Here is a 25797-nt window from a genome sequence, read left to right on the forward strand (position 1 = left end):
CACCATTCTCCATTTTGACAGCCACAGCTTCATGACGTTTTGGTCTCAGGGCACATCCAGCTTCATAGATAAACTCCACACTTCTCTTAATCTAGTCTATCAATAGGGTAGATAAGAAGCCTTCAGAGGGCAGGGAAACTCAATCTCCAACACCCCTCTCCCACAGACTGCACTGTGTATAGCAGTAAGAATCCAACTGACTGAGATCCCAGGGCAAAAGTTGACAGAATATCTTGTTAACAAGGCAGGAAGCCCAGCTCCCTTGAACTTCCACACCTTCACCTATACCTTCACCTTCTGCTGCCAGCTGGGGAAGATCTGACCTCAGGGCTCATTAATACTCCATCAGCCCAATATAGTCAATCAGCAGAGAAAAGAAGAAGCCCCTATGAGACAGAATAGCCCAAATAAACAGAGGAGCAAGATTATAGCCAATGACAGGGAGGAGAGAAGGAAAAAAAAATATGAGCAAACAACAAAAAAAAAGAAATTACAATCCACAGCTTCTATCCAGGTAATGAATGAAGGGCAAATGGATCAGATGAGGACCAAGGAACACCAAGCAAAAATGCAGAAAATTTAGTGAATTAGACACAGGCTTTGGAAGAACTCAAAACACAATTCAAAAAACAAGAGAGGCTGAAGACAATTGGGAAAAGAACTTAAAAAGCAAAATGAGTCATCTGGAAACAGAGGCACATGAGCTAAAATAAGAAAATGGTGCTTTGAAAGCCAGAACTGACCAACTTGAAAATGAGGCAAAGAAAGTGAAAGATGACCTACAAAGAAAACACCAGAAGGAGAAGGATGAGTAAAAGGCCAGGGATGAGATTCAGTCTTTAAAAATTAGAATCCCACAACCAGAAGTTTAGAATCCAACAACTAGAAGCAAATGACTTCGCAAGGCAGCAAGAGTCTATAAAACAAAATAAAAAGAATGAAAAAATTGAGGAAAATATGAAACACCTCATTGATAAAACTACAGATCTGGAAAATAGATCCAGGAGAGATAACTTAAGAATTATTGGACTACCCAAAAATCATGACAAAAGAAAGATTGGACATCATTCAACATGAAATTATCAAAGGAATCTTTCCTGGCGGTCTTTTTTTTTTAAACCTTTACCTTCCCTCTTGGAGTTAATACTGTGTATTGACTCTAAGGCAGAAAAGTGGTAAGGGCTAGGCAATGGGAGTTAAGTGACCTGACGTTCTTGAAGAGGGAAAAGTGGAGATTGAAAGAATATACAGATCACCGCCTACATTTAATACCCAATTGACAATAACCAGGAAAGTGATAGCCAAATTCAAGAAATTCAAGAAGATCACAGAAAAGGTGTACAAGCTGCTAAGAACAAACCATTCAGATATCATGAAACCACAGGGCCTGACTGTATCCACATTGAAGGACCAGAAGGCATGGCATATTATATTCCAGAAAGCAAGGTAACTGGGTCTATAACCAAAAATCAACTACCCAGCAAACTTCACTATATTCTTACAGGGGGAAGTATGGTCATTTAATAAAATAGATTTCCAGGTATTCCTAAAGAAAAGACCTGACTTGAACAGAAAATTTAATGCCCAAACACAGAACTCAAGAGAATCACTAATAGGTAATTTTAAAAGGGGGTGGGAGGGGCCACAAAAACATTTTTTAAGGGATCCAATAAGTTCAAATGATTTGTATTCCTATACTTAGAGTGAATAGTGAAAAATTGTACAGGATGAAATGTAAAAAAAAAGTGTGTGTGTGTGTGTGTGTAAACATAAACTAGGGGTAAAAAAAATAGGGTAATACTAAGATAAATGGGAAAAGAGATAAAATAGAGTGAATTTATATTTCATAAAGAATCGCATGGGGGAGGGGGAATACCAACACAATGGAAGGGTAAAAGAGGTGGGAGATAAGTAATACTTAAAATTGTATGCACATTGAAATTGACTCAGAGAGGAAAGAACAATCAGATCCACTGGGGCAGAGAATTTTATCATGCCCTATAGAGAAGTAGGAGAGTAATAAATGGGATGAGGAGCAATACAAGGTAGGGAAAAGGTGGGGCATCATTTAAAAGGCACTAGAGCAAGAGGGGAATCAATAAGAGGGGAGTTGCTAGGAAGGGGAATAACATTAGGAAGGGGAAGGTGGGAGACTGACTAAATGCAAAAAGTTGGAGGGGAGAGTATAAGGGATAAGAAAAAAGGCAGAATCTAAGGAAGAAGTCAGAATGGAGGGAAATACACAGACAGTAATCATAACTGAATGTCAATGGGATGAACTAGCAAATAGAAGCAGATAGAACGGATTAAAAACCAGAATCCTACCATATGTTGTCTACAAGAAACATACTTGAGGCAAGGTAAAGTACAAAGGGTAGACACAACGATTGACCATGTACTGGTTCATAAAAACATTGCAAAAAATGTAGGAAAGCAGAAATAATAAATATAATTTTTTCAAACTATAATGCAATAAAAATCATAATAAGGGCTTGTGGAAAGGCAGATTAAAACTAATTGGAAACTAATCTAATTCTTCAAAACTGGTTGGTCAAAGAACAAATCAAAGAAACATTTACTGATTTTATTGAAGAGAATGACAATAAGGAAAGAACTTATCAAAATCTATGGGATGCAGCCAAAGCAGTAGTCAGAGGAAAATTTATATCCCTGAGTGCATCTATCAACAGATTAGAGAGGGAAGAGTTCAATGAATTGGGAATGCAACTTAAAAAATTAGAAAGAGAACAAATTAAAAATCCCCAAATGCTAAATTTAAATCATAAAAATCAAAAGAAAAATTAATAAAATTGAAAGCAAAAGAACTTTTGAATTAATAAATAAGACCAGGAGCTAGTACTTTGAAAAAAAAATAGATAAAGTACTGGCTAATCTAATAAAAAGAAAGAAAGAAGAAAATCAAAGTATCAAAAGATGTATCAAAGATGAATAGGGAGACCTCAACTCTAATGAAGAGGAAATTAAGGTAATTATCAAGAACTATTGCCCAAATATAGCAAGAAATGTTGACAATTTAGGTGAAATGGGGTGAATGTCTACAAAAATACAAATTACCTAGATTAACAAAAGAGGAAGTAGAATACTTAAACAATCCCATCTCAGAAAAAGAAATAGAACAAGCCATCAAGGAACTCCTAAAGAAAAAATCCCCAGGGTCAGATGGATTCACAAGTGAATTCTATCAAACATTTAAAGAACAACTAACCCCAATAGTATATAAATTTTTTGACAAATTAAGCAAAGATGGAATTTTACCAAATTCCTTTTATGACACAAATATGGTACTGATTCCAAAGCCAGGCAGACTTAAAACAGAAAACTATAAACCAGTCTACTTAATGAACATAGATGCAGAAATCTTATAGAATACTGGCAAAAAGACTCCAGCAAGTTATCATGAGGATTATTCACTATGATCAGGTGGGATTTATAGAAGAAATGCAAACTATCCACATAATTGACCATATCAACAACCAAACCTACAGAAATCACATGATTATTCCAATAGATGCAGAAAAAGCCTTTGACAACATACAACACTCATTCCTATTGAAAACACTAGAAAATATAGGAATAGAAGGGCCTTTCCTAAAAATAATAAAGAGTATATATTTAAAACCATCAACAAGCATTATCTGCAATGGGGATAAATTAGAAGCCTTGCCAATAAGATCAGGAGTGAAACAAGGATGGCCATTATCGCCTCTATTATTTAATATTGTTCTAGAAACACTAGCAGTAGCAATTTGAGAAGAAAAAGGAATTGAAGGGATTAAAGTAGGCAATGAGGAGACTCTTTGCAGATGATATGATGGTCTGCTTAAATTATCCTAGAGATCAACTAAAAAGCTAGTGGAAATCAATAAGTTTAGCAAAGTAGCAGAATACAAAATAAACCCACATAAGTCATCAGCATTTCCATGTATTTCCAATACAACTCAGCAGCAAGAGTTAGAAAGAGAAATTCCATTTAAAATCACCCTAGATAATATAAAATATTTAGGAATCTATTTACCAAGACAAACACAGGAACTATATGAACACAACTGCAAAACACTTTCCACACAATTAAAACTAGATTTAAATAATTGGAAAAACATTAATTGCTCATGGATAGGATGAGCTAATATAAAAATGTCAATCCTACCCAAATTAATTTACTTATTTAGTGCCAGAACTATCAAACTACCAAGATACTTTTTTTACTGAATTAGAAAAAATTATAACGAAGTTCATTTGGAAGAAATAAAGATCAAGAGTATCAAGGGAGTAGTTAATGAAAAATAAAAGTGTGAAGGATGGTGGCCTAGCAGTACCGGATCTTAAACTATACTATAAAGCAGTGATCATCAAAACAATATGGTACTGGCTGAGAGACAGAAGGGAGGATCAATGGAATAGACTTGGGGTAAATGTCCTCAGCAAGATAGTGTACAATGAAGCCAAAGATCTCAGCTTTTGGGACAAAAATCCACTATTTGACAAAAACTGCTGGGAAAATTGGGAAACAGTATGGGAGAGATTCGGTTTAGATTAACATCTCACACCCTACACCAAGATAAATTTAGAGTAGCTAAATTACTTAAATATAAAGAAGGAAACTATAAACAAATTAGGTGAACATAGAATAGTATACCTGTCAGATGTATGGGAAAGGAAAGAATTTAAGACCAAGAGATAGGGAATATCTCAAAATATAAAATAAATAATTTTGATTATATCAAATCAAGAAGTTTCTGTACAAACAAAACCAAAATTAGAAGGGAAGCATGAACTGAAGGAAAATCTTTATAACAGAAAACTCTGACGAAGGTCTAATTACTCAAATTTTTAAGGAGCTAAATCAATTGTACAAAAAATCAAGTCATTCCCCAATTGGTCATTTTCAGCAAAGTCCAAAATTCAATTAGGAATATTTTTTCTTTAAAAAAAATTCTTTATTGTAATGAATCAAAGATTAAACTTTGCATTACTTTTTTTCTTTTTACATATTGTAAGGGACATCTAGTTAATTATATCTACTCATGTAACAACTCTTTTCTCACAGCTTATATTTTTAAAACACTAGTATATTAGACAAAGGTACTAAGTAACTATAATTTGTCTTTCAAATATCTCATAATGGGAGGACTTGGACTATAACCTGAGTTATGACCTCAATCCTCATGATTTTTCTCCTAGATCATATTTTTTCTATTTAGGCATTATTATAGTCAGAATTATCTGGTCATTTACCTTTATTCTACTAAGTATAGCATATATCTACAGTGACTTTGTTAGAGAAATGTAAAAACGTTTTGTATTTCCAGTAGTGAGAATTTAATTGGGAAATAGTTTTGTTAGAATAATAGGATGACTAACCTACTTCTATTAAAATTTAAATATTTTATTAAGTTCTAGTTGTGTACTTCAAACCTTCCTGAGGAAGAATACCTATGTGACTTGAAGAATGATAGAAACTTTGAAGGGACCTTTTAAAACCTTCATTTAAATGAGTGGGTTATTTTTTTCCCTGCCACTTAAAGTAAGCCACTCTCTCTGTATCTCTCTGGGGCAGCTGCTTATTAGGTCAGTGGATTGAGAGGCATGCCTAGAGACAGGAGGTCCTAGTTTCAAATGTGGCCTCAGATACTTCCTAGCTTTGTGACCCAGGGCAAGTCACTTAACTCCCCCATTGCCTAGCCCTTATCACTCTTTTGCCTTGGAACATTCAGTACACAGTATTGATTCTAAGATGGAAGGTAAGGGATTTTAAAAAACAATTTTTGGTAGCTTTTAATAAAGTTTGTATTTTTTTTCAAACTGGTGGCTTTTAATTATTTTTCTAAACCTTCAGTAAATGGGAGGTAAAATGGTATGATGTATTATTGCTTGGGAAATGTGGTAGGAATTTGTATGTGTACATTTCCCCCAGGTATTGATCATCAATTTGGGGAGAAGTATTTTTTTTTAACCTGTGGCATAAGCTGTATGAATAAAACTTAAATTCCTAGTCATTTCTCTTTATTATAGTATCTTTTCAGATGGTATTTTTGTGTTTGTTAGAAATAAATTTAAGTGTTTTTCAGCAATCAGTCAGATCCTATATTGGAAACAGTGTAAGATTTAGAATGAGGAAACATTGTTTCTCATCTTGACTCTGATACACACTAGCATTGAAGCCATCAGTTTAATCAGTTATGCACTCTGAACCCGTTTCCTTATTTGTAAAACAAATAAAACTACTTATACTACTAACAATAATTTAAAGAAAATATTATGTATATTATAAGGATTGATAGAACCTTAAGTGACCTCAAATCTTTTGAAATAATAATCTATAATTACCTAGATATTTTGACCTCTAAAATTGCAAGGAAACATACAAGTGAAGTCAAAATTTGACATGAAATCAGGCTTTATACATTTCAAATGGGCTTCCCTAATTTTCACCCATGACTTGATTTTTATGCCACCTATTTTTTAGAATAGGCTGAATCTCATGCTGAATATTTTTAAAGTATTTGTAGGAGAATCATATCTGGAAAATTATGCATTAGTAATCAATATCAAGCATTCGATTCAGAATTTCAATGCTTAGCTCAAAGTAGATTTTGGATAGAATAATGATTTAAATTGTAACACTGAAGAAAATTTATTTTTCAATTTATCTGATATATAGAGCATTATTTCTTATTATTTTCATTAAGTTTTGTTTAAAAGACAAGTTGCTATCAAAGGGAGAAATCTCATTTTATGCTATAATCATGAAATATCCTGGGGAATTAGTCATAACACTTTTTTCTAAACCTGTTGTAAAATTGATAAATTTACTTTTGATTTTTATAACATTAATAAATCTCATAAAAACCAGACAAATTAACCCTTTTGATGCCTGAGATTAATACAAATGCTAATGTTTTCATTATATTTTAAATCAAAGTATACCTATGAGAGCATAGTTAATCATAAAATTCATTTTAATTAAGCTTTATGTGAAATAGTTTAGTCTCAGTTTACTTGTTTTCATAGTCTACCAATAACTTAAATTTCAAATAGTCTTAATTACTGCCTAATTACAAGCACTTTAGTCATCTTTGTTATATTTTAATATAGCTGTTTCATTGACTTTTCCAACAGTGTGGGTAGCATCATTCCTATAAGACTCTTATGAATAACCTCATAGTTTCTCAGGGGATTTACCCAACATTCTGAGAATCTTCTAGTGCTCAATAATGTGATTAGCCAATCTGTATTTTTTCTAAAGGCCAGCCTACTCTCTTTTTGAACATATATCTCATTTGCATATTATCTGTTATGCTACTTTTTAGAAATATACTGCAGCCTTGTTAACAGAGTTATAGCTAAAGTTATGTGTTCTTTTAATTGATAAATATAATGGCCTTTTCTCAGTCCTCATTCTTGCCCTCTCTGCACTTTGACACTACTGATCACTCTATCCATTTGGATATCTCTCCTTTCTATAATTTTGTGACAACTGCTCTATGGGTGCCCTTCAAGGCTCTGTCCTCTACTATCTTCTCCTCTCTCTATACTGTTTCACTTGGAGATCTCATTAACTCTCATGGATTAATTTATAATCTCTATGCAAATGACCCTCATCTGTTTATCCAGTCTTACTCTCTACTCACCTCCAAACTACAAACTCTATCTGTTGGACATCTTGAACTGAATGTTCTATAGATATTTTTTTAACCAATACCTTCTGTCTTAGAATCAATACTGTGTATTGGTTCCAAGGCAGAAGATGGTATGGACTAGGCAATGGGGGTTAAGTGACTTGCCCAGGGTCACACAGCTGGGAAGTGTCTGAGGCCATATTTGAACCTAGGACCTCCCATCTCTAGGCCTGTCTGTTGATATTTTAAACTCAACATGCCCAAACCTGAACTCATTATCTTTTCCCCCAAATATTTATGTCTTCCTTGCTTCCCCATTAATGTTGGTTCCACTATCTGCCCAGTCATGAAAACTTGTAACCTAGTCATCTTCAACTCCTCTTTCTCTCTGAAACTGCACTAGAGAGCCTTTTGAGATACCCTGGTTTTTAGCCTTTTATAAATTGTTCCCTTCATACTTATTGTCTTCTTACACCTTACTGCCATGCACTTTGAAGTCCAATGACTCCTAGATTTCTTGCTGTTCCTTGTGGAAGGTCTATATTTCTAACTCCTGGAAATTTTTGCAGGCTATGTGGGGTTGCATATCTGGTATTCCCTACTTCCTCACTTATACCTCCTTGGTTCCCTAACTTTCTTCACATATTAGCTAACATGTCATCTTCTTTATGAAGCTTTTCCCATCTTATTTAATGTTAGTATCTTTCCTTTGAGATTATTTCCAACTTATTTCATATATATTCACAAACATGTATTTTTTAACCCTTATTTTCTGTCTTATAGACAGACTTAGCTCTCATCCAGCTGCCCCTCATATATATTTTGATTATACTGTCAATCTGAAAAATAACTCAAAACTACTAGAGTATTTATATTAGAACAAGTATTTAATCAAGAGGAGAGGACAAATGACCACAGACACCACACAAAACCAACCATTCTTGGATGTCCAAGTCTCTGAAAAGATGCAATAATATAATTACTGGAAATTTCTACTGAATAACAGAACTCATGGTCCCATATATACTTTAAGTAGTATTGGAAAGGATATACCACCAACTGGTTATGTAAACATTTGGGAATGAGGCTGGAGGCCCAGTCTAGAGGAGTAGTGGCCCAGATACAAAAGGAGAGACTAACATGACAAAAAGTGTACTGAAGATTAGATTGTTTCAGCTATTCTTATCCAGAGTGATGGAGAACTATCTTACAAATTCATCTGGGCAGAGGTACAAAATTCTAGGAGATCAGTGAAACCTATTCATAGATTCTACCTGTTCAGTCTGGGACAAGGGTTAGTTTGGGAGTTTCTGAAAACAAGATTTTCAATACATAATTTGCATGTTGTCTAAACCCATTAGATTGTGAAGTCTGGCCCTCTGGCTCACTCATCTGATTGTTGAGTTTTTCCTCCAGCTACCATTTTGAAGATGGGCCCAGCCTGGCCACCCTTCATTAGCCACCTGGCCTCTGTTTTTTGACTTTACAAGACTTTGACTTTCCTTGACCCAAAGACTACCTTCTCCACCCCCACTTCACTTTTCAAGTTCCCTTTCTATGTAATCTTCCGTCATTAGAATATAAGCTCCTTTAGCTGGGCCTATCTTTCTTTTTGCCTTTTTTTTTTTGTATCTTCTGTACTTAATCCTGCTTCTCTAGTTCACCTAGTAAGTGCCTGACAAGTAGTTTCCTACTTTGTGAACTCTCCTTGAAGGTAGGAATTATTTTACCTTTGTTGGGACAGTAGGGATATCCTTAAGGTCTTAGCCCACTGTGTGTAGTAGGTGTTTAATAAATTCCTTCTGACTTAACATACATCTACTGTTGCAACTCTCCATTGTTCTGTGAATTGCCTAAAATTTTGGGGGGGTTTTGAGATTGATCCACCATACATAGGAATGATCCTACCTCAAAAACCCTATACTCCCAGTTCTTTAATTTACTTATTTTCTTTGCATAGCCTACTCATCCACTCCATTTTAGCTCTCCTAACTGAGATGGCTATACTATTAATCTTGCAAATGGCCTCAAATGTACCACTTTTGTGTTAAATAGTCATAAAGTGTCACTTATTCCAAGCTTTGGGAGGAAATTAAAAGTCACAATTTTTTAAAGAACAACCCATAAATGGGTTTTTCTTACAAGGCAGAGCTTGAGATTGTTGAAAACACTGCATTTTTCCTATTCATTCTTGGATACTTAAGTACTGACCATAGCCAATACCTTTACCATTAGCCAATAGCCATACCCTTTTGGTATTGGCAATCTATCCAATTAGGTGTCTTATTCTGAATAGGCACTCTGCATCCACTTAGAATTTTCTGTGTACTGCTTATCACATAGGTTGTTGGGGATATGACTGGGGATGTTATCAATGACTAGGGCAGTTATCAACAATATGGAAATAGCTCTTGATCAATGACACAAGTAAAACCCAGTGGAATTGCATGTCGGCTGGGGGAGAGAAGGCGAGAACGTGAATCATGGAAACATGGGGAAATATTCTAAATAAATTAAATTAAAATTTTTCAATTAAAAAAAGAATTTTTCTGTGTAGATTATTAGGCCATGCTATTTTAAGTGATTATAGATTTCATTTAGGAGGATCTTTGTAATGTTGCCTGAATGAAAATAATAAAGTCATATGCTTGGGCTGTTTATTTACAAGTTAATAGCTTCTGACTATGTTGCATTACACAAACCCACAAAGTAATTTTCTTTATTTAAACTTTAATAGTACATCCAGGAGCTTTGTAGTCTTTGAATGTAATACATCATAAAAAAATCTAATATACTTTATACATTTTATAAAACTATACTTTAAAAGTTTTTGCACATTTGGTGAATATGTTCAAGACTCAAAGGAAAAGCACAAATAGTGGTTTTCATTCTTATTCTTTGTCCCTTTATTTTAAAAAATTACTTTCAGTCTAAATTTAACATTGATGCTAATAACAAACAGTACTGGTGCAACCATTGATATTAGTGTCTTAATTTACCCTGTCAGAAGTAACAGATTGAGAATTAAAATTTCAGTTTAATAAATATATCTCTTAATTGGAGAAGAATGATGAAATAACCTGAAGTAAGTTACTTTAAGCAAATGCATTAAAATTTTGGAACTATATAAATATAGCTTTACTTTTTGACTGTTCCTTTCTCTTGGATAAACGCTTATTTTTTGTATAACTTGCTTCCACATGATGGTACTTATTTACTGGTAGGATTTCTCAGTGCTATAATTTTTACTCTTAGAAAATGAAAGTGGAGAAGTTAACATGGTAGTATAACTTTAAGGTGAGGTGAATTCAGCAGAATATTTGTTTTAGGAAATGAATAGCAAAACATTTTGGGATTACCTTTTTAGAAATTTTTATTTGTGTTTTTAAAAACAAAACTACCTATTTATCAGGAAGGTATTCTTTACCAAGAAACTTGGAATTTCCTTTTTAATTTGAATTATATCCAAGGTGAACTATTCTGTTTTATCTTTTTTTTTTCTTGAGAAGTACCTACCTTTTTCAATGGAAAACAAGAGTTTGTTTCATATGCAGTTTAGAGTTGTTGAATTGGGTCATTGAATGACTTTCTTACTTGGGACACCTTGCTATTCACAGGAGGTGTTGGAATATGCTTAGTCTGTTATAGTGACCATTATTACTCTACTTGAGCTGGTCTCTTCTATTGTGTTCTCTTCATTAACTTAAATGATCTCTAGGGGAAAGTGGTTTCAATTTATGACCTGGGATGAAAATATTGCCTTTAACTAATTAACTTATAGTGGTATCTCAGCTAAATAAAGCTTAATGATTAATTTGTAATCTATCCCTTTGCTGGGAAGGAATTTCACATCTTTCTTTAGTGGGGTAGAATCCCTTAATGTTCGTATTTTGGTTAAACAATTACCTACATGAAGAAGTAATATATTTTTTTAAACTTTGTTGACTGTGCTTAATTTATTTTAGTGGTTCTGATGCCAGTCAGAAATTCACACTTAAAGTGCAGATTTTTATAAAACAATCTACATGAATGTATAACATTTTATATACATAGGGTATTTTTTTTTTTGCTTTGAAAAAGGGAAAGAACAGTTGTGAGGTTTTTCCTTTAAAATTCATGACTCAATTCTGTAAATATTTCTTTTCTTTCTCTTTTTAAAATTTTGTCATGCAAAACACACTTCTATATTGGTCACTGTTGTAAGAGCAAACTCATGCAAAACTAACCACCACCACCACCCCCCCAAAAAAAACCCAAAATAAACTGATGTGCAAAATGACCCCAACAGCCCTTTCTCTGGAGGTAGATAGCTTTCCCCATCATAATTCCTTCAAGGATTGTCCCAGATCATTGCATTGCTGAGAGTAGCCAATTTTTCACAGATAATCATTGTACAACAGTTCTATTATTGTGTACAGTGTTCTTCAAATTCTGCTTATTTTGTTCTGCATCAGTTCCTACAGATCTTTCCAATTTTTTCTGAAATCATCTTGCTTATCTTTTCTTAAAGCACAATAATATTCCATTATCAACATGTACCACAGTCTATTCAGCCATTACTCAATTGATGGACATCCCCTCAATTTCCAATTATTTTCCACTCCAAAAAAGAGCTGCTATATTTTTGTACAAATAGGTTGTTTCCCCCTTTTTATTTAATATCTTTGGGATACAGACCCAATTGTGGTATTACTGAATCAAAGGATATGCACAGTTTTATAGTCCTTTGTGCATAGTTCCAAATTGCCCTCCAGAATGGTTGGATCAGTTCAAAACTCCAACAATAATGCATTAGTGTCCTAGCTTTGCCACATCCCCTCCAACATTTTGCACTTTTCTTTACTGCCATATTGACTAGTCTGATAGGTGTCTGGTAGTACTTCAGTGTTGTTTTAATTTGCATTTTTCTAATCAAGAGGGATTTAGAACATTTTTCATATAATTGATAGCTTTCATTTCTTCATCTAAAAGTTGCTTGTTTATATCCTTTGGCCTTTTTTCAACTATTAAATGACTTATATTCTTATAAATTTGACTAAGTTTTCTATAAATTTGAGAAATGAGACCTTTATTAGAGAAATTTGTTATAAATTTTTTCCCATTTCATTTGTAATCTTGGTTACATTAATTTTGTTTGAACAAAACCCCTTTAATTTAATATAATCAAAATTATTCATTTTACAACTTAAAATGCTGCCTATCTTGTTTGGTCATAAATTCTTCCCTTCTCCCAGATAAAAGATCTGCCGAGTAAATGATCTTGTATTCTCCTAATTTAGTTATGGTATCACTCTTTATAGCTAAATCATATATCTATTTTGGTATAGGGTGTGAGATATTGATCTATAACTAGCTTCTGCCCCACTGTTTTCCAATATTCCCAGCAGTTTTTTGCCCAGGGTCACACAGCTAGGAAGTGTCAGAGCAGATTTGAACTCAGAACTTCCCATCTCTAGGCCTGACTCTCAATCCACTGAGCCACCTAACATCCTCTCTCTCTACCCCCAGCAATTTTTGTTAAAGAGGGAGTTCTAATTTCAAAAACTAGGATCTTTGGGTTTATCAAACACTATGTTGCTAAGTACAAGTTTGTTTTGATGATTGCTGCTTTATAATACAGTTTGAGATCCGGTATTGCTAGGCTACCTCCTTCAATTTTTTTTTTCATTAGACCCCTTCATATTCCTGACCTTTTGTTCTTCCAGATTAATTGTTATTATTTTTTCTGGTTCTATAAAATATTTATTTGGTAGTTTGATTGGTATAGCACTGAATAAATGCATTTATTTAGGTAGAATTGTCATTTTTATTATGTTAGCTTGGCCTACCCAAGTTTGTGAATGTTTCAAGATGCAGGCATATTTAAATGGAAGCTGATGATTAAGAAAATTTTTCTCTGATTAATAATCTTCCATCTCTACAAAATATGATATAGTGGAAAGAGCCTGAAACTTGGAGTCAGAAGACCTTGAAGTCTGAAACCCCTTACTCAGACACTTTTTAGCCATATGATATGGGGCAAGTCACTCTTTCTGTTCCTCAGCATCCTCATCTGACAAAGGGTCGGACTTTGATGGCCTTTCGTGTCCCTTCCAGCTCTAGACCTATGGTCTTATGTTTCTATGAATTGGTTTCAAATGCTTGAGCCACACTCGACACTTTGCAAATCATTGCTTCTTTCTACACCTCAGTTTCCAAACTATATCTTGCATGAAAGACGATGGTGAAAGAGAAGGTAGAGGACTGACCTTAGGATCAGAAAGAACTAGTTAGCTTTGAGGTGGTGAAATGGATAGAATCTTGGACCTAGAGTTAGTAAGATCTGAGCTCAAAGAGAGCCTTAGACATTTAATGTGTGACCTTGGACAAATCAATTAAGCTTTTTGTTTCCTAACGGTAAATGGGGATATAATAATGGTGCCTGCTTCCCAGGGTTGTTATGAAAATCAAATGAGATAATACTTGTAAAGTACAGAGTAGGTACTTAATAAATAGTTCTTTCCTTCCTTTCTGGCACATCCTGGCTAAATGCCTCTGGAAATTATTTAAGAATAAACGTTTTAGACCAATTGATCTGCATATTACTAGAGAAAGTTCACTCAACAGTATTCCTTTACAAGAATGAATTTACAAATAAGAACTCCCCCCCCAAAAGGTTTGAATTACCTACTTAACATGGTTGAGTTGAGGATCAAATAACTAATATTTATAAAGCCGTGCTTTTTATGTACATTAAAGTGGCCAATGTACATAATTGGCTTTTATTAGGCCATATATAAATACTCATGCTGGTTTTTTCATGACGATTCAATTATTTTGAATATGATATAATTTTGTTATTTTGTTTTTTACTCGTTTCAGTTGTGTGAATTTTTGTGACCCTATGTGGGCTTTTCTTGGCAAAGATACTGGAATGTTTATAATTTTTTTCTCTATCACATATTAAAATGATGAAACTGAGGCAAACAGTGTTAAGTGACTTGCCCAGGGTCACATAGGTAGTAAGTGTCCGTGATCAGATTTGAATTCAGGGAGATGAGTTTGTTTGTTTTTTTTTAACTCCAGTCCTGGTACATAATCCATTGCACCATGTAGCTGCTCAAGATACAATTTCAATTTTTTATAATTGGAAAATGTTTGCTCTTAAACAAAACCAAAACAAAAATGATTTAGATATTAACATTGCATTGACCTGATGATAATTATTTCTGAATTTTCAATAGAAGATGATTATGTGATACTGGAATTTATCTTCTAATAATGATGGAGATAAGAATTGTTTCTATAATCTTATTAGAATAGGAAAGTTTAAGTTGAGGAAACTTCCTCTACTAATACAGATTCTCATTTTCTTTGCAGCCACTATTATTGCCTAGAGCAGAAGTATCTATTCTTGTAAAACCCTCTGGGAACCAAATGCCTACAAAACTCCCCACTGAGGACTGAAACAGAATAAAATACAATACCGCACAGATCTAGTTAATTTGTGGTTTTCTACATCAATATGACACACAAAGGTTATGTTTCTGTGCATTTGACACTTCTAGCCTAGAGAATCAGGAACTTGCCTAAGGTCATATAACCATTATATGGCAGAGTTCAGATTTTAACCTATGTTGTCTTCATTTTGATGCCAGCTTTTTAGTTATTACTTCCATTTCTCATATTTTTTAATATAGTTACTTAAAAGCAACTTAGAGGTGGATTACTATATTGGTAAACTTTTGATATTTAGATGTAACTTATTTGGTTTTTAAGTGAATATTCTCTGAATTTAAAAGACCGAATTATATTTTGGCACTTATTCTATGGCATGAGCTTTACTTTTTGTGTTTAATATTGTGACTTTACTGTGTCTTCTATCCCAATCTTCATTGGATAAAATATTTTCTATTCCATACTGGAAATGATTTTTGTCCTAGCAACTTGATGCATTTCTCATTCCATGTTTTGTGAAATACAAAAACAAAACTTACTCTAAAACTTTAATAGTAGTATTTACTATTTCTTATTTATATGACTCTTTTAAAGACTTTCTGAGTTTATTCTTCATAATAATCCTTACAGATGAAACTGAGGTTCAGAGAGATTGATGCCCTACACACTGTCATTGAGCCTGAACTTGATTCTCTTTGTTCTGATTCCACATCCTTTGTGCTTTCTTCAATATCACACTGCCCTTGCAAGTAATTTTTTTTTTAAATTTTTTACTGGAGGTGATCTGTGGATTCTTTTGGTTAGTGCTTTATTTTCTCTATCATAAATTACAAGTTTTTTTGTATTTCTTGACTCCTGAAAAGTCATTCTTTTGGGAAGTCTATAAGTTGTCTTTTTTTTTAGATCAATATGTTTTGCTTGTCTGGAGATCATACAGTTTTGTTTTTTTTTCAAGTTATTGCTTCCTCCCATCCCCCCAGATTGTCTTTCACTTATTTGTATTTCCAGGTATTTCTGCTGTGCAGACCATAACTGAGTAAAGGATTTTTATTTTTCTCTTGAACCATTCAGGAACATTCTTTTGCATGAGCTTCATTTCTGATTTGGAAACTCATAGAGTTCTCTTTTGTCCTTTGTTGGTTCAGTTTCTTTTGTCTTGCCATATTTAGAGATGTTGACAGTCTTTTAGATGTTTTTGTAGTCATTTTCCCTTTTCTTTCATATCTTTCTCCTTGATTTATATGCTTGTATAGATAACTTGAGTTTTCTTCCTTCTGAGAACTTTAATATTTTTAGTCTTTTTCCTTTATATTCTCTTATTGTTTACTTTATACTTCCTACTCATTTTATAAAAAAATTTATCCGCAAGGGAGAGTTTTCACTTATTCTTATGTCTAGGCCTTTTTAGAACCATGGTTTTCAAGAAGTTCAGTGGTTCTTAAAATTTCTCTTTAAAGTTTTCCAGATTCATTTTTTCATCAGCTGATCTTTCTGTACTGTTAAGAGAGAGAATGAGAGACAGAGAGAAAGGTTGTGATTTTCAGATCTTAAAGAGAGTTTACCCTAAATGTAATGTTTCCATTTAGCTGGCAGCAGAGCAGGACCCCATGCCAATCCAAACTCAGGAATGTGTGCTTCCTGGCTCCACCCTCCATAGTGCCATTGTACTCTGATGCTCTAGATAGATATATTAGGGACACTCAGGCTGAAGCTGCCTTGCAGGCTGATGCCAGGGGATGTCATCAAATCTGGGATATCTAAAGGGGTAGAGATTAATTTTCCTCACAGTACCAATCTCCACGTTTAACTTTTCTTATATTCAATTTTTTAATTTTGTTCCAATACTTTTTGCTATCTGGATTCATAAAAGTGGAGGGAGTTCCTCACATATTCCACATATGGAAGGAGCCCAAAGCAACCATCTCATCATTTCTTACCTGATTGTTCTTTTGGACTTCTTTATTGTCTTCAGAAATTCTTCTTCCTGCAAAATCACATGAACTCTGAAAATCAGTTTCTTAGTACCCCTTAGTCCTAGGGTTTTCCCTTCCCTCTTATCTTAGAGAGTTTGGAAGGTGGATGGACAATGGAAAACTTCTCCTAGATTCTCTAATTTTAGGAGGGGTCCCAGGACACCCATCTCATCATTTCCTACCCAGTGCTTAGCATAGTGCCTGGCACATAATATAGTAGGCACCTAATAAATGTTTATTGACTGGTTGACTGATTTGTTCTTAGGGAGTCAGTTATTTGGATACGGTTTACTACTTTCACTATTTTGGAGAAAGGTATTACTTTATTTTCTAATCTCTTTATAAGTGGCTTAATTTTTTTTTTAATTTCTAAGAATTACATAGTTCCCATTTTCTCCCTCTGACACTGCTTATAACCTTAATGGAACTAACTGTATTTACAATGACTTTTGTACTAGTTATATTTTATTTTATTTACTCTTCTCCATAAATTTAGTTGCTGAATTGGACATTTGGGCCAGAGCCAGACTCTACCTCCTGGTACCCTTTGGGGTTGGGTTGGTGGTCCCTCCTTAGTCTTTTCTTGGATCTTCTTTCTTTGTGTAGATATCTACTTCCTGGGCTTAGACCTACCCATGCTCTTTCTAGTTTAAAGTGCTAGATATTCAGGCCCCTCTATGTTACCTCAGGTCAGAGTATTAGGGATCTCAGAGGCCCTGGGCTTAGGCTGTCCCATTCTTAGTACTACTATACGAAGTTGCAGCAATACTAAATTGGTTGACACCTGCTATTGCCTAGGACTTTCAGCCTGGGGCTTTCTGATTATCTCAGGGTTTCCTCTGAGGAGCTCTCCAATCTTGCTTCTCTAGGAATAGAAGATTGTAAGTTATTGTAAAGATAATTTTGGCCTTTTGACTTAAATCTAAATAATTGGTTGCCAGGGATGATTCCCAAATAATAAAATATCCAAGTCAGATGGGAATTATGGAGATTTTAATTAATATAGAGATAAGGAATTAAGGAAAGGAGAGAGAGAGAGAGAGAGAGAGAGAGACAGACAAGACAAGACAAGACAAGACAAGACAAGACAAGACAAGACAAGACAAGACAAGACAAGACAAGACAAGACAATTTAAATTGCTCTGGCTCAGGCTGAGCCAGGCAGTATTTAAGACCTTGACCAAAGAGGCCTCCCTGAGCCTAAGGGAAAGAGAGTCAGTCTCATCACTCATCATGAGACTGTCTCCAAACTGGGTTCCAGTCCTCCACTGAACTCAATCTCCTGAACTGAGTTCAGACAACTCCATTCCAAACTGAATTACCTCAACTGACTTTTTACCCCTCCTTTTAAAGAAATTTTCTCTTATGTCACCTCCCCTAAATTTTCATGCCTGCTAATCATAGTAGATGCTTTTTTTCCAGGACTGCCCATTCTTAGTTCTCACCACTCTTTAGTTCTCACCTTCTAGATTATATCTTCTGAGGTACTTCACACTTCTTTATTAAGCTTACCTTTTGTGAGTTACTTGGCTTTTTTGTGATTAATTTAACCATTATAGGTAATTAACACCCTTTTGTATTATATCTAAAAATAGATTTAGCTTAAAGTTCTAGCTTCACTGTAAGGTATGAGTTAAGTACCTTCATTGTTCAATCAGGAGTTTACAACTTTATCTTCCCCTAAAGTATGTCTAAGTATGGGTGGAGTAATGTAAAGTTCCCAAGACATTCCTGATTCTTGTTAGACCAAGTATCTCCATTGTTACAATAAGGAAATAACTAAATCAAATCTTCTAAAGTACAGTCTGAGTAGTTTTTAAGATTCACAATCCCCCCTGATGATCATTGGGAGACTAGTCTCCCCATTTATCGTTCAATATAATCATCTTGTAGTCCTAAAGCACTTCTAACTACAAATATATACATATTCAGTTTCTAAGAAGAAATTACAATAGTTAGGGAGGAATAGAAAAGAAAGAAAGCAAAACCAATGTTTTGCTAGGTGCATTGACAGAAAGCCAAATTAGGGGCAGTCCCCTTGGCATAAAAGTGTACATTTACAAATAAATGTTCAATCAAACTTCAGTTCAATCAACCACACCCAAAGTTCATTCTTGATCTTCTTGATGTAGTGTAGGTTTTCCAGCATCTTTCTATAACAGTTCGTTCTCTGGATTTAGGAGTTAGCAAGCTTATTCCTTGAAGATCTTTTTCTGAACAAAAAATTCAGAACCTTGGATTTTATATTAAAATACAATCTGGTACTGTGGGTGGATTAATGTAAAGTTCCTAAGACATTCCTACTTCTTGTTAGACCATGTATCTCCATTGTTACAATAAGGAAATAGTTAAATCAAATCTTCTTCTAAAGTACAGTTTGAGTAGTTTTTAAGATTCACACTACCTTATCTCTGATCACACTATGGTTCTTATTTAACTGGGAAAAAGAGGGAGGGTAGTGTTTTTCTTTTTCCTATGGGCTCCTGGTTGATTTTTTTGGTATATGAGTGAAAGATTATGCTTCTTTTAATTTTTTCATTAGATTTCTTCATCATTATTTGTTGTATTATGAACTTCAGTGTTTTGTTGGAGTCTTTTATGCTCTGGGTGCCAAGTGGTTTGTCTCCGGATCAGGTAGCCCACAAGTCTATCATAATATTTGGTGAGGAATATTTTTAAACTGGCTCTCTTGTAAGAGGAGGCCAACCCATGTGGTAAAGAGCTCAGCCAGGGACTTTTGGTTTCCTGGATCAGAGAGAACTTGAAGCTATAACGTCTTGCTGCTGCTTGCTTCTGTGTGAAGGATGTGGGAATTTACCTTCCTTTCCCTGTGGAGGCAAAGCTGCTTTCCTGGTGTCCTGGTGTTGAGATCCTACCTACTCTGACAGCCTCTTTGCCTTCTAACTATGTTCCTGTGTCCTGAGAGAGCATCCTAATGGCTGTGAAGAATTCTGCCAGCTGCCTATTCACTACACTCTCTGTCAAGAAATCCCCTGCTATATAACTACCTGACCTACTAATCCTCCCAAATAATGTTTGGTTAGGGCTTATAGTTTGTCAGAATAGTTCATTTGAACTCTTTATGAGAGGATTCAAAGCTCTCTATAGCAAGTTTTTGTTACACAGAAAAAGGAAGATTTGTATTCATTTCAGTAATGCATTAAAACATGTAGGGAAAAGAGCACTGAAATAGGAGACAGAATTTCTGGGTTCTCTTTCTTCCTCCTACTCCAAAGTTGTAGAATGCTAAAACAGTTGTTTTATCTCTTTATGTCTATCTGTTAAATGATGAGATTGTATTTCTGATTCTAAAAGTCTGTTCTTCACAAAGCATTTATATTAAGCTTGTACTAGGTTCCATGCTAGATACTGAGGAAACAAAGACCAAAAGCAAGTAGTACCTAGTCTCAAGATGCTTATATTTTATTTGATGAAAATAACACATACACATATCAGAATAAGCACAAGATGTGTGTGTCTGTGTCTGTGTGGATCTCTCTCACACCCCTATGCCTGCCATTCTGTCTGAGGGTACTAGTGACTGGAAAAATCAGCCTCTTAGGTAGTGTTAACTGTAAGCTGAGCTGTGAAGTAACCAAATTCTTCAAAGAGTTGCAGATAAGGATGGAAGTGAAGATTGGAGGAGAGTCTGTGCAAAAACACCAATATGGGAAATGAATGTTATATGTGAGGAACAGCAAGTAGTTCAGTTTGACTGGAGTGTGGAATGCATGAAGAGGGGAGTGATGGATATTACTCCTGAAAAGGTAGGCTGGAGCCCCAGATGGTGATTGGCTTTAAATGTCAAATAAACGAACTTGTATGGGTTCTTAGAGTGAATAAGAAATCATCTACTGGGCCTTTTGAGCAGGAAAATAACAGGTTTAGACTGGTCCTTGACAGTTACCTCTATTAGCTTTGGCTTATAGAGTGATACAGTGTTGTAGTAGTTGTAGTGTTTGTGGTGTGACTCGTCATCTAATCCTGTCTATGCCATCACCATTTAGCCCTTTTACTTTAATTATATCTATGTCCAGCTGAAGGTTAGTCAAATCAACCAGCATTTGAATGTTTACTTTTTGCCAAGAAAGGTAAAAAATAGTCCCTTCTCTTAGGTTGCTCACAATCTTAATGGGGGTGAGGTGGGGGGTGAGTCTGAGACAACATGCAAACAATGAAAAACAATATGTACAGGATAGCTATTGTTACTAGTAAAGAGGATCTGAAAAAAAATTCATGTAGAAAGTTGGATTTTAACTATACTTTTAGGATATCAGGGAATCCATGAGGAGGGAGAGTATTCCAGAAATGTAAATAGCCAATGAAAATGCATAGAGTAGGAAGATGGAATTTTGTGTGAGGTGAATATCAAGGGAGGCCAGTATCATTGCATCAGAGTATGTGAGAAGTCAGGAAAGAGTAAGATGTAAATGTGCCAAATCATTATTAATTAGGGAAATGCAAATTAAAACAACTGAGGTACCACCTCATATTTGTCAGACCAGCTAACATGGCCAAAAAAAAAAGGAAAATGATAAATGTCAGAGGGGGTTTGTAAAAATCAGAACAGTGATACACTGTTGGTGTAGCTATGAACTGCTACAATCATTTTGGATAACAATCTGACACTGTGCCCAAAGAACCACATTTATGCATACCCTTTGATTTAGCAATACTACTAGGTCTGTATCTCAAAGAGATTGAAGCGGGGGGAAAGGACCTACCTGTACAAAAATATTTATGGAAGCTCTTTTTGTGGTGGCAAAGAACTGAAAACTAAAGCAATGCCCATCAATTGGGGAATGACTGAACAAGTTGTGGTTTGTGATGGTGATGGAATACAATTTTGCCATAAGAAATAGCAAACAAGATGATCACTCAAAAAAAAACCCTGGAATATATGAAGTGACAAAAAAGTGAAATGAGCAGAACCAGGAGAATGTTGTACACAGTAACAACAATAGTGTATGATGATCAATTGTGAATGATGTTGCTATTGTCAACAAGGTAAGTATCCAGGACAGCCCCATAGAAGGAACAGAATACAAATGCAAATTGAAACATCATTCTTTACTTTATTCCCTCCATGAATTTTTCTCTAGTGTAAGCAATATGTCTTGTTTCACAGCATGATGTATTGTATTTATGATAATGTAAATACAATCTATTTCATATTAGCTGTCTTCTTGGAAAGGGGAGTGGCGGGAAGGAAGCAGAGAACATGGATTCCAAAATGTCAGAAAATGAGTATTTAAAATTGTATTACGATATAATCTGGAAAAAATAATGATCAAACAAGCTAAATTTAAAAATTTTTAATTGCCTTAGGTCTATTGATTATAGATTATCGGGGAAAGTCCTTGTGAAATTATTGTGATGATAGTGTAAATATTTTCTAATATTTTTCACATTGTGTTATTCATGAAAAATATAGAAATATTTATTTTGTGGATGCCACAAATTTTGCTTATTTTTATTTTTTCTTTCTTACTTTTAGGCTTCTCTACAGTTTAGCCTTTAATGCCAGATTTCTGAGACATCTTTGGTATCTAATATCATCAATGACAACCCGGATGATTACAGGGTATGTATTTTAAATACTTGTGAAGTGAAATGAAATGATAGGGAGAATTCGAATTTTGATATTCAGAGTGGATGAATGTGGACAGAATTTATTGCAAGTAGGCAATTTACTAGTCATTTCAATATATTCATAATTGGAAGTTATTTCTAATGCTTTCTATTCTTCAACTAAAGAGAATTTTAGATGTGTGCATATATCTTTTTTAAGATGGTAGACATAATCTATTTCCACAGATGTATTCATGTAGATTTTATCTTGTTATAGTTTTTTCTTTTCTGGAAAACCTCAACTTTTCTTTCCCACTGACTTTTTAAAAAACACTTTAAAGTTGGCAAAATGCCATTATCAAAAATGCCCAAATATTTTATCTCTTTTGAGGCCAGTGATAATCTTATATAGGTATTATGGATATTTTTTTTTCCAATTTTACATATGAGCAAACTGAAACTCAGAATAAGTTCTTTCTGATCCTTAATTCCAGAACTATATACTATGTCCCTAGAGAAACATTTGTTCCATATGATTTTTGTGTTTATCTGAGAGCCCACATGCAAAGTCAAAAAATTATTAAACTTCATTTATTTAAATAACAACTTAACAGACTATCAAGGTTGGTATTAAATTCAAAGGAGCTAATTTATTTTTTTCTTAAATTAACTTAATAAACATTAACAACCATGGACATATTTTCATATATGAAGAACAGAAAAAGAGGATTTTGTATATTAAACTGTGAATATCTGTCATGTGACATGCTTGATTGCATTAGCTGTCCAAGATTTGGAAAATCTGAATAAAAAATTTGGGACTTCCCTTTTTACCAGAGAAGTCTGACTTTTTTCTTTTTCTTCTATGGGGTATTTACAATACCTTATTGTAAATTTTAGGTTAGGTATGCATTTCTGAGTTTATAAACAACTTCTATATCATCTGCTGGCCTTCAAGTGTCATCTTCAGCTTCTGCAAAACTCCAAAATTTCCAATTTACTTCTTATGCCAACCTACAGAATATCAAAATCTAGATAGGGAAAATTGAGATACGGAAGGGACAACTATATGTGGTTTGTTTGTACTATATATAGTTTTAAGTTGTCTCCTCCTCAGAATAGTGTGATCCCCAGAGGTCAGCACAGTGCCCAGCAAATTGTAGGAGCTTGCTGATCTTTTGACTTGACTATAGCTTGGATTTTCTTTTAAGTTTATGTTAAATTTAACACAATAATACCAACATCGCCCTGCTTTTCCATGACCCTTTTCATATTCAAAGGAGCTAGTTTAAAATCATGAATCTTTGTGGTCTTTACTAGACAATATCCAGCAGAGAATTTCTTATATAAAGGCTCGTTATAAAAAAATTGCGTTTCCCCAGTAACATGCTAGTACAGTTTTTCAGGAGTATTCTCTAGGTAACTAAAATCTAAACTTTTTTTTTAAATTGAACCCAGAATGAAATGGCATTTGTTCTTTGACTATTTGACTAAAGATTATTGGTCTTTATTTTTTGAATTGTAATGGATCTTTGCTTCATCTTAGAAACTGAAAGAATGTCTTGTTTCTACTACGTGTGTGTGTGTGTGTGTGGTGTGTGTGTGTGTGTGTGTGTGTGTAGAATGTGCAAAGAAAGAAAAGATGAAAAAAATAGTCTTTGTGACTCCAAATAGGGTAAAACATGTGTAAAAATATTCCTTATATTCCTTGTTTCTGGAGGGAACTGAAGAGTTCAGTCATAAGATAACTTTAGTAGAGCAAAACCCCAAATTCCTAAATTACAACTACTCTGGCTACTGGAGGTAGTGGTGTAGAAACCATTAGGGCATGTTTCTTGTTGATTCAGTTAAATGTTACTCCAGCTTCTTGTGAAGTCTATATTTGAATGGTTGCATATTTACTTCAAGATTAAAAAAAAAAATCTTTAAAATGGTTAGAGTTTATGAGCAGTCATATAGGGAAATCTCATTTTCCTATTCGTGTGTTCCAACATTGGCCTTAGATGTTGCCACTTGACTAGACCTATTATCCAGTCTCTTTTATAGAAAGGAAATAAGTACTACTATATGAAAGGAATATAAACTTAGTGAAAATAGCTTACTTTTTTTTTTTAACTCTTACCTTCTATCCTAGAATCAATACTGTGTATTGAGTAGTAAGGGCTGGGCAATGGGGGTTAAGTGACTTGTCCATGGACACAAGCTGGGAAGTGTCTGAGGTCAGATTTGAACCCAGGGACTCCCGTCTCTAGACCTGTATCTCAATCCACTGAGCAACCCACCTGCCCCACAATAACTTACTTTTAAAAAGTACTTTGAGATATATCATCTTTCCTTTGGTTCCCATAATAATCCTATATGGTAAATTCCAACTGTTAATAAATAAAATAAAAAATCAAGTTATTACAGAGGTTAACATAAATTAGTGCTAAAGCTGGAATTAGAACTCGGCATGCTGTCATTGACTTCTACATTACAATATTTTTTAGCACTTCAGATAAAAGAATGAGTTTGTTATTTGAATTAATTTTTTTTTCACTATGGCATAGAGTTAACTTTCGTTTGTTGAGGTTCAAAGATGTCTTTTTGCCTTGTTAGTAGTTATGTCTGTACCACCTGTTAGGTGTACTTGGTGCTGCTTAGCTTAATACAGAAGGAGATTTGGAATCATGAAGACAGGAAATTTTCATTTACCTGTTATAGTATCACAGCTTAGCAACAGATGTTGCTTGTACCTCTGCTTAATTATTTCTTATTTGTTAGGAACAAATGCCTCTTGGCCAGGAAGTAGAGACATGATCTGTGAAAGAAAAATAGGATATTATTTTATCAAATTATTAATTAACACTGTAGTGGCTGCCTCCCCCCTCCCCCAAGGTTTATGATAGAATAAGTGTGGTTGTCAGATAATGACAGAGGTTTTAAAATTATGATTTTGGCTATTGTTTAATTTATGACTATATTTACAATAATTTAATAGGAAACTAGAATAAACTGAATTCAGTTGACATTCTAGACAAGAATTTACTATGAACACTAAACATTTAGTCTGTGCTAAATAGTTAAATATTTCTTATATAGTCTGGGAAGGGAAAAGAACAAGAGAAAGGAGCAAACATTTATTATTCATCTACTTTACAAATATCTCATTTGATTGTTTGATTCTTGTTGCGTTT

The 25797-nt window shown here is 34.2% G+C and overlaps 1 protein-coding gene across 4 annotated transcripts in view; it reads left to right on the forward strand.

Annotated features, from left to right (window-relative positions):
- The window catches only part of UBE3C (ubiquitin protein ligase E3C), a 183893-nt gene that overhangs the window by 51795 nt on the left and 106301 nt on the right, over nt 1-25797 (forward strand). For all 4 annotated transcript variants that reach the window (XM_007504677.3, XM_007504678.3, XM_001364910.5 and 1 more), the window contains one exon: nt 22548-22634. In XM_007504677.3, the coding sequence (XP_007504739.1) occupies nt 22548-22634 (87 nt within the window). The remainder of the gene's footprint in view (nt 1-22547; nt 22635-25797) is intronic.

This window comes from Monodelphis domestica, chromosome 5 (genome assembly GCF_027887165.1).
Source record: "Monodelphis domestica isolate mMonDom1 chromosome 5, mMonDom1.pri, whole genome shotgun sequence".
NCBI classification, from domain to species: domain Eukaryota; kingdom Metazoa; phylum Chordata; class Mammalia; order Didelphimorphia; family Didelphidae; genus Monodelphis; species Monodelphis domestica.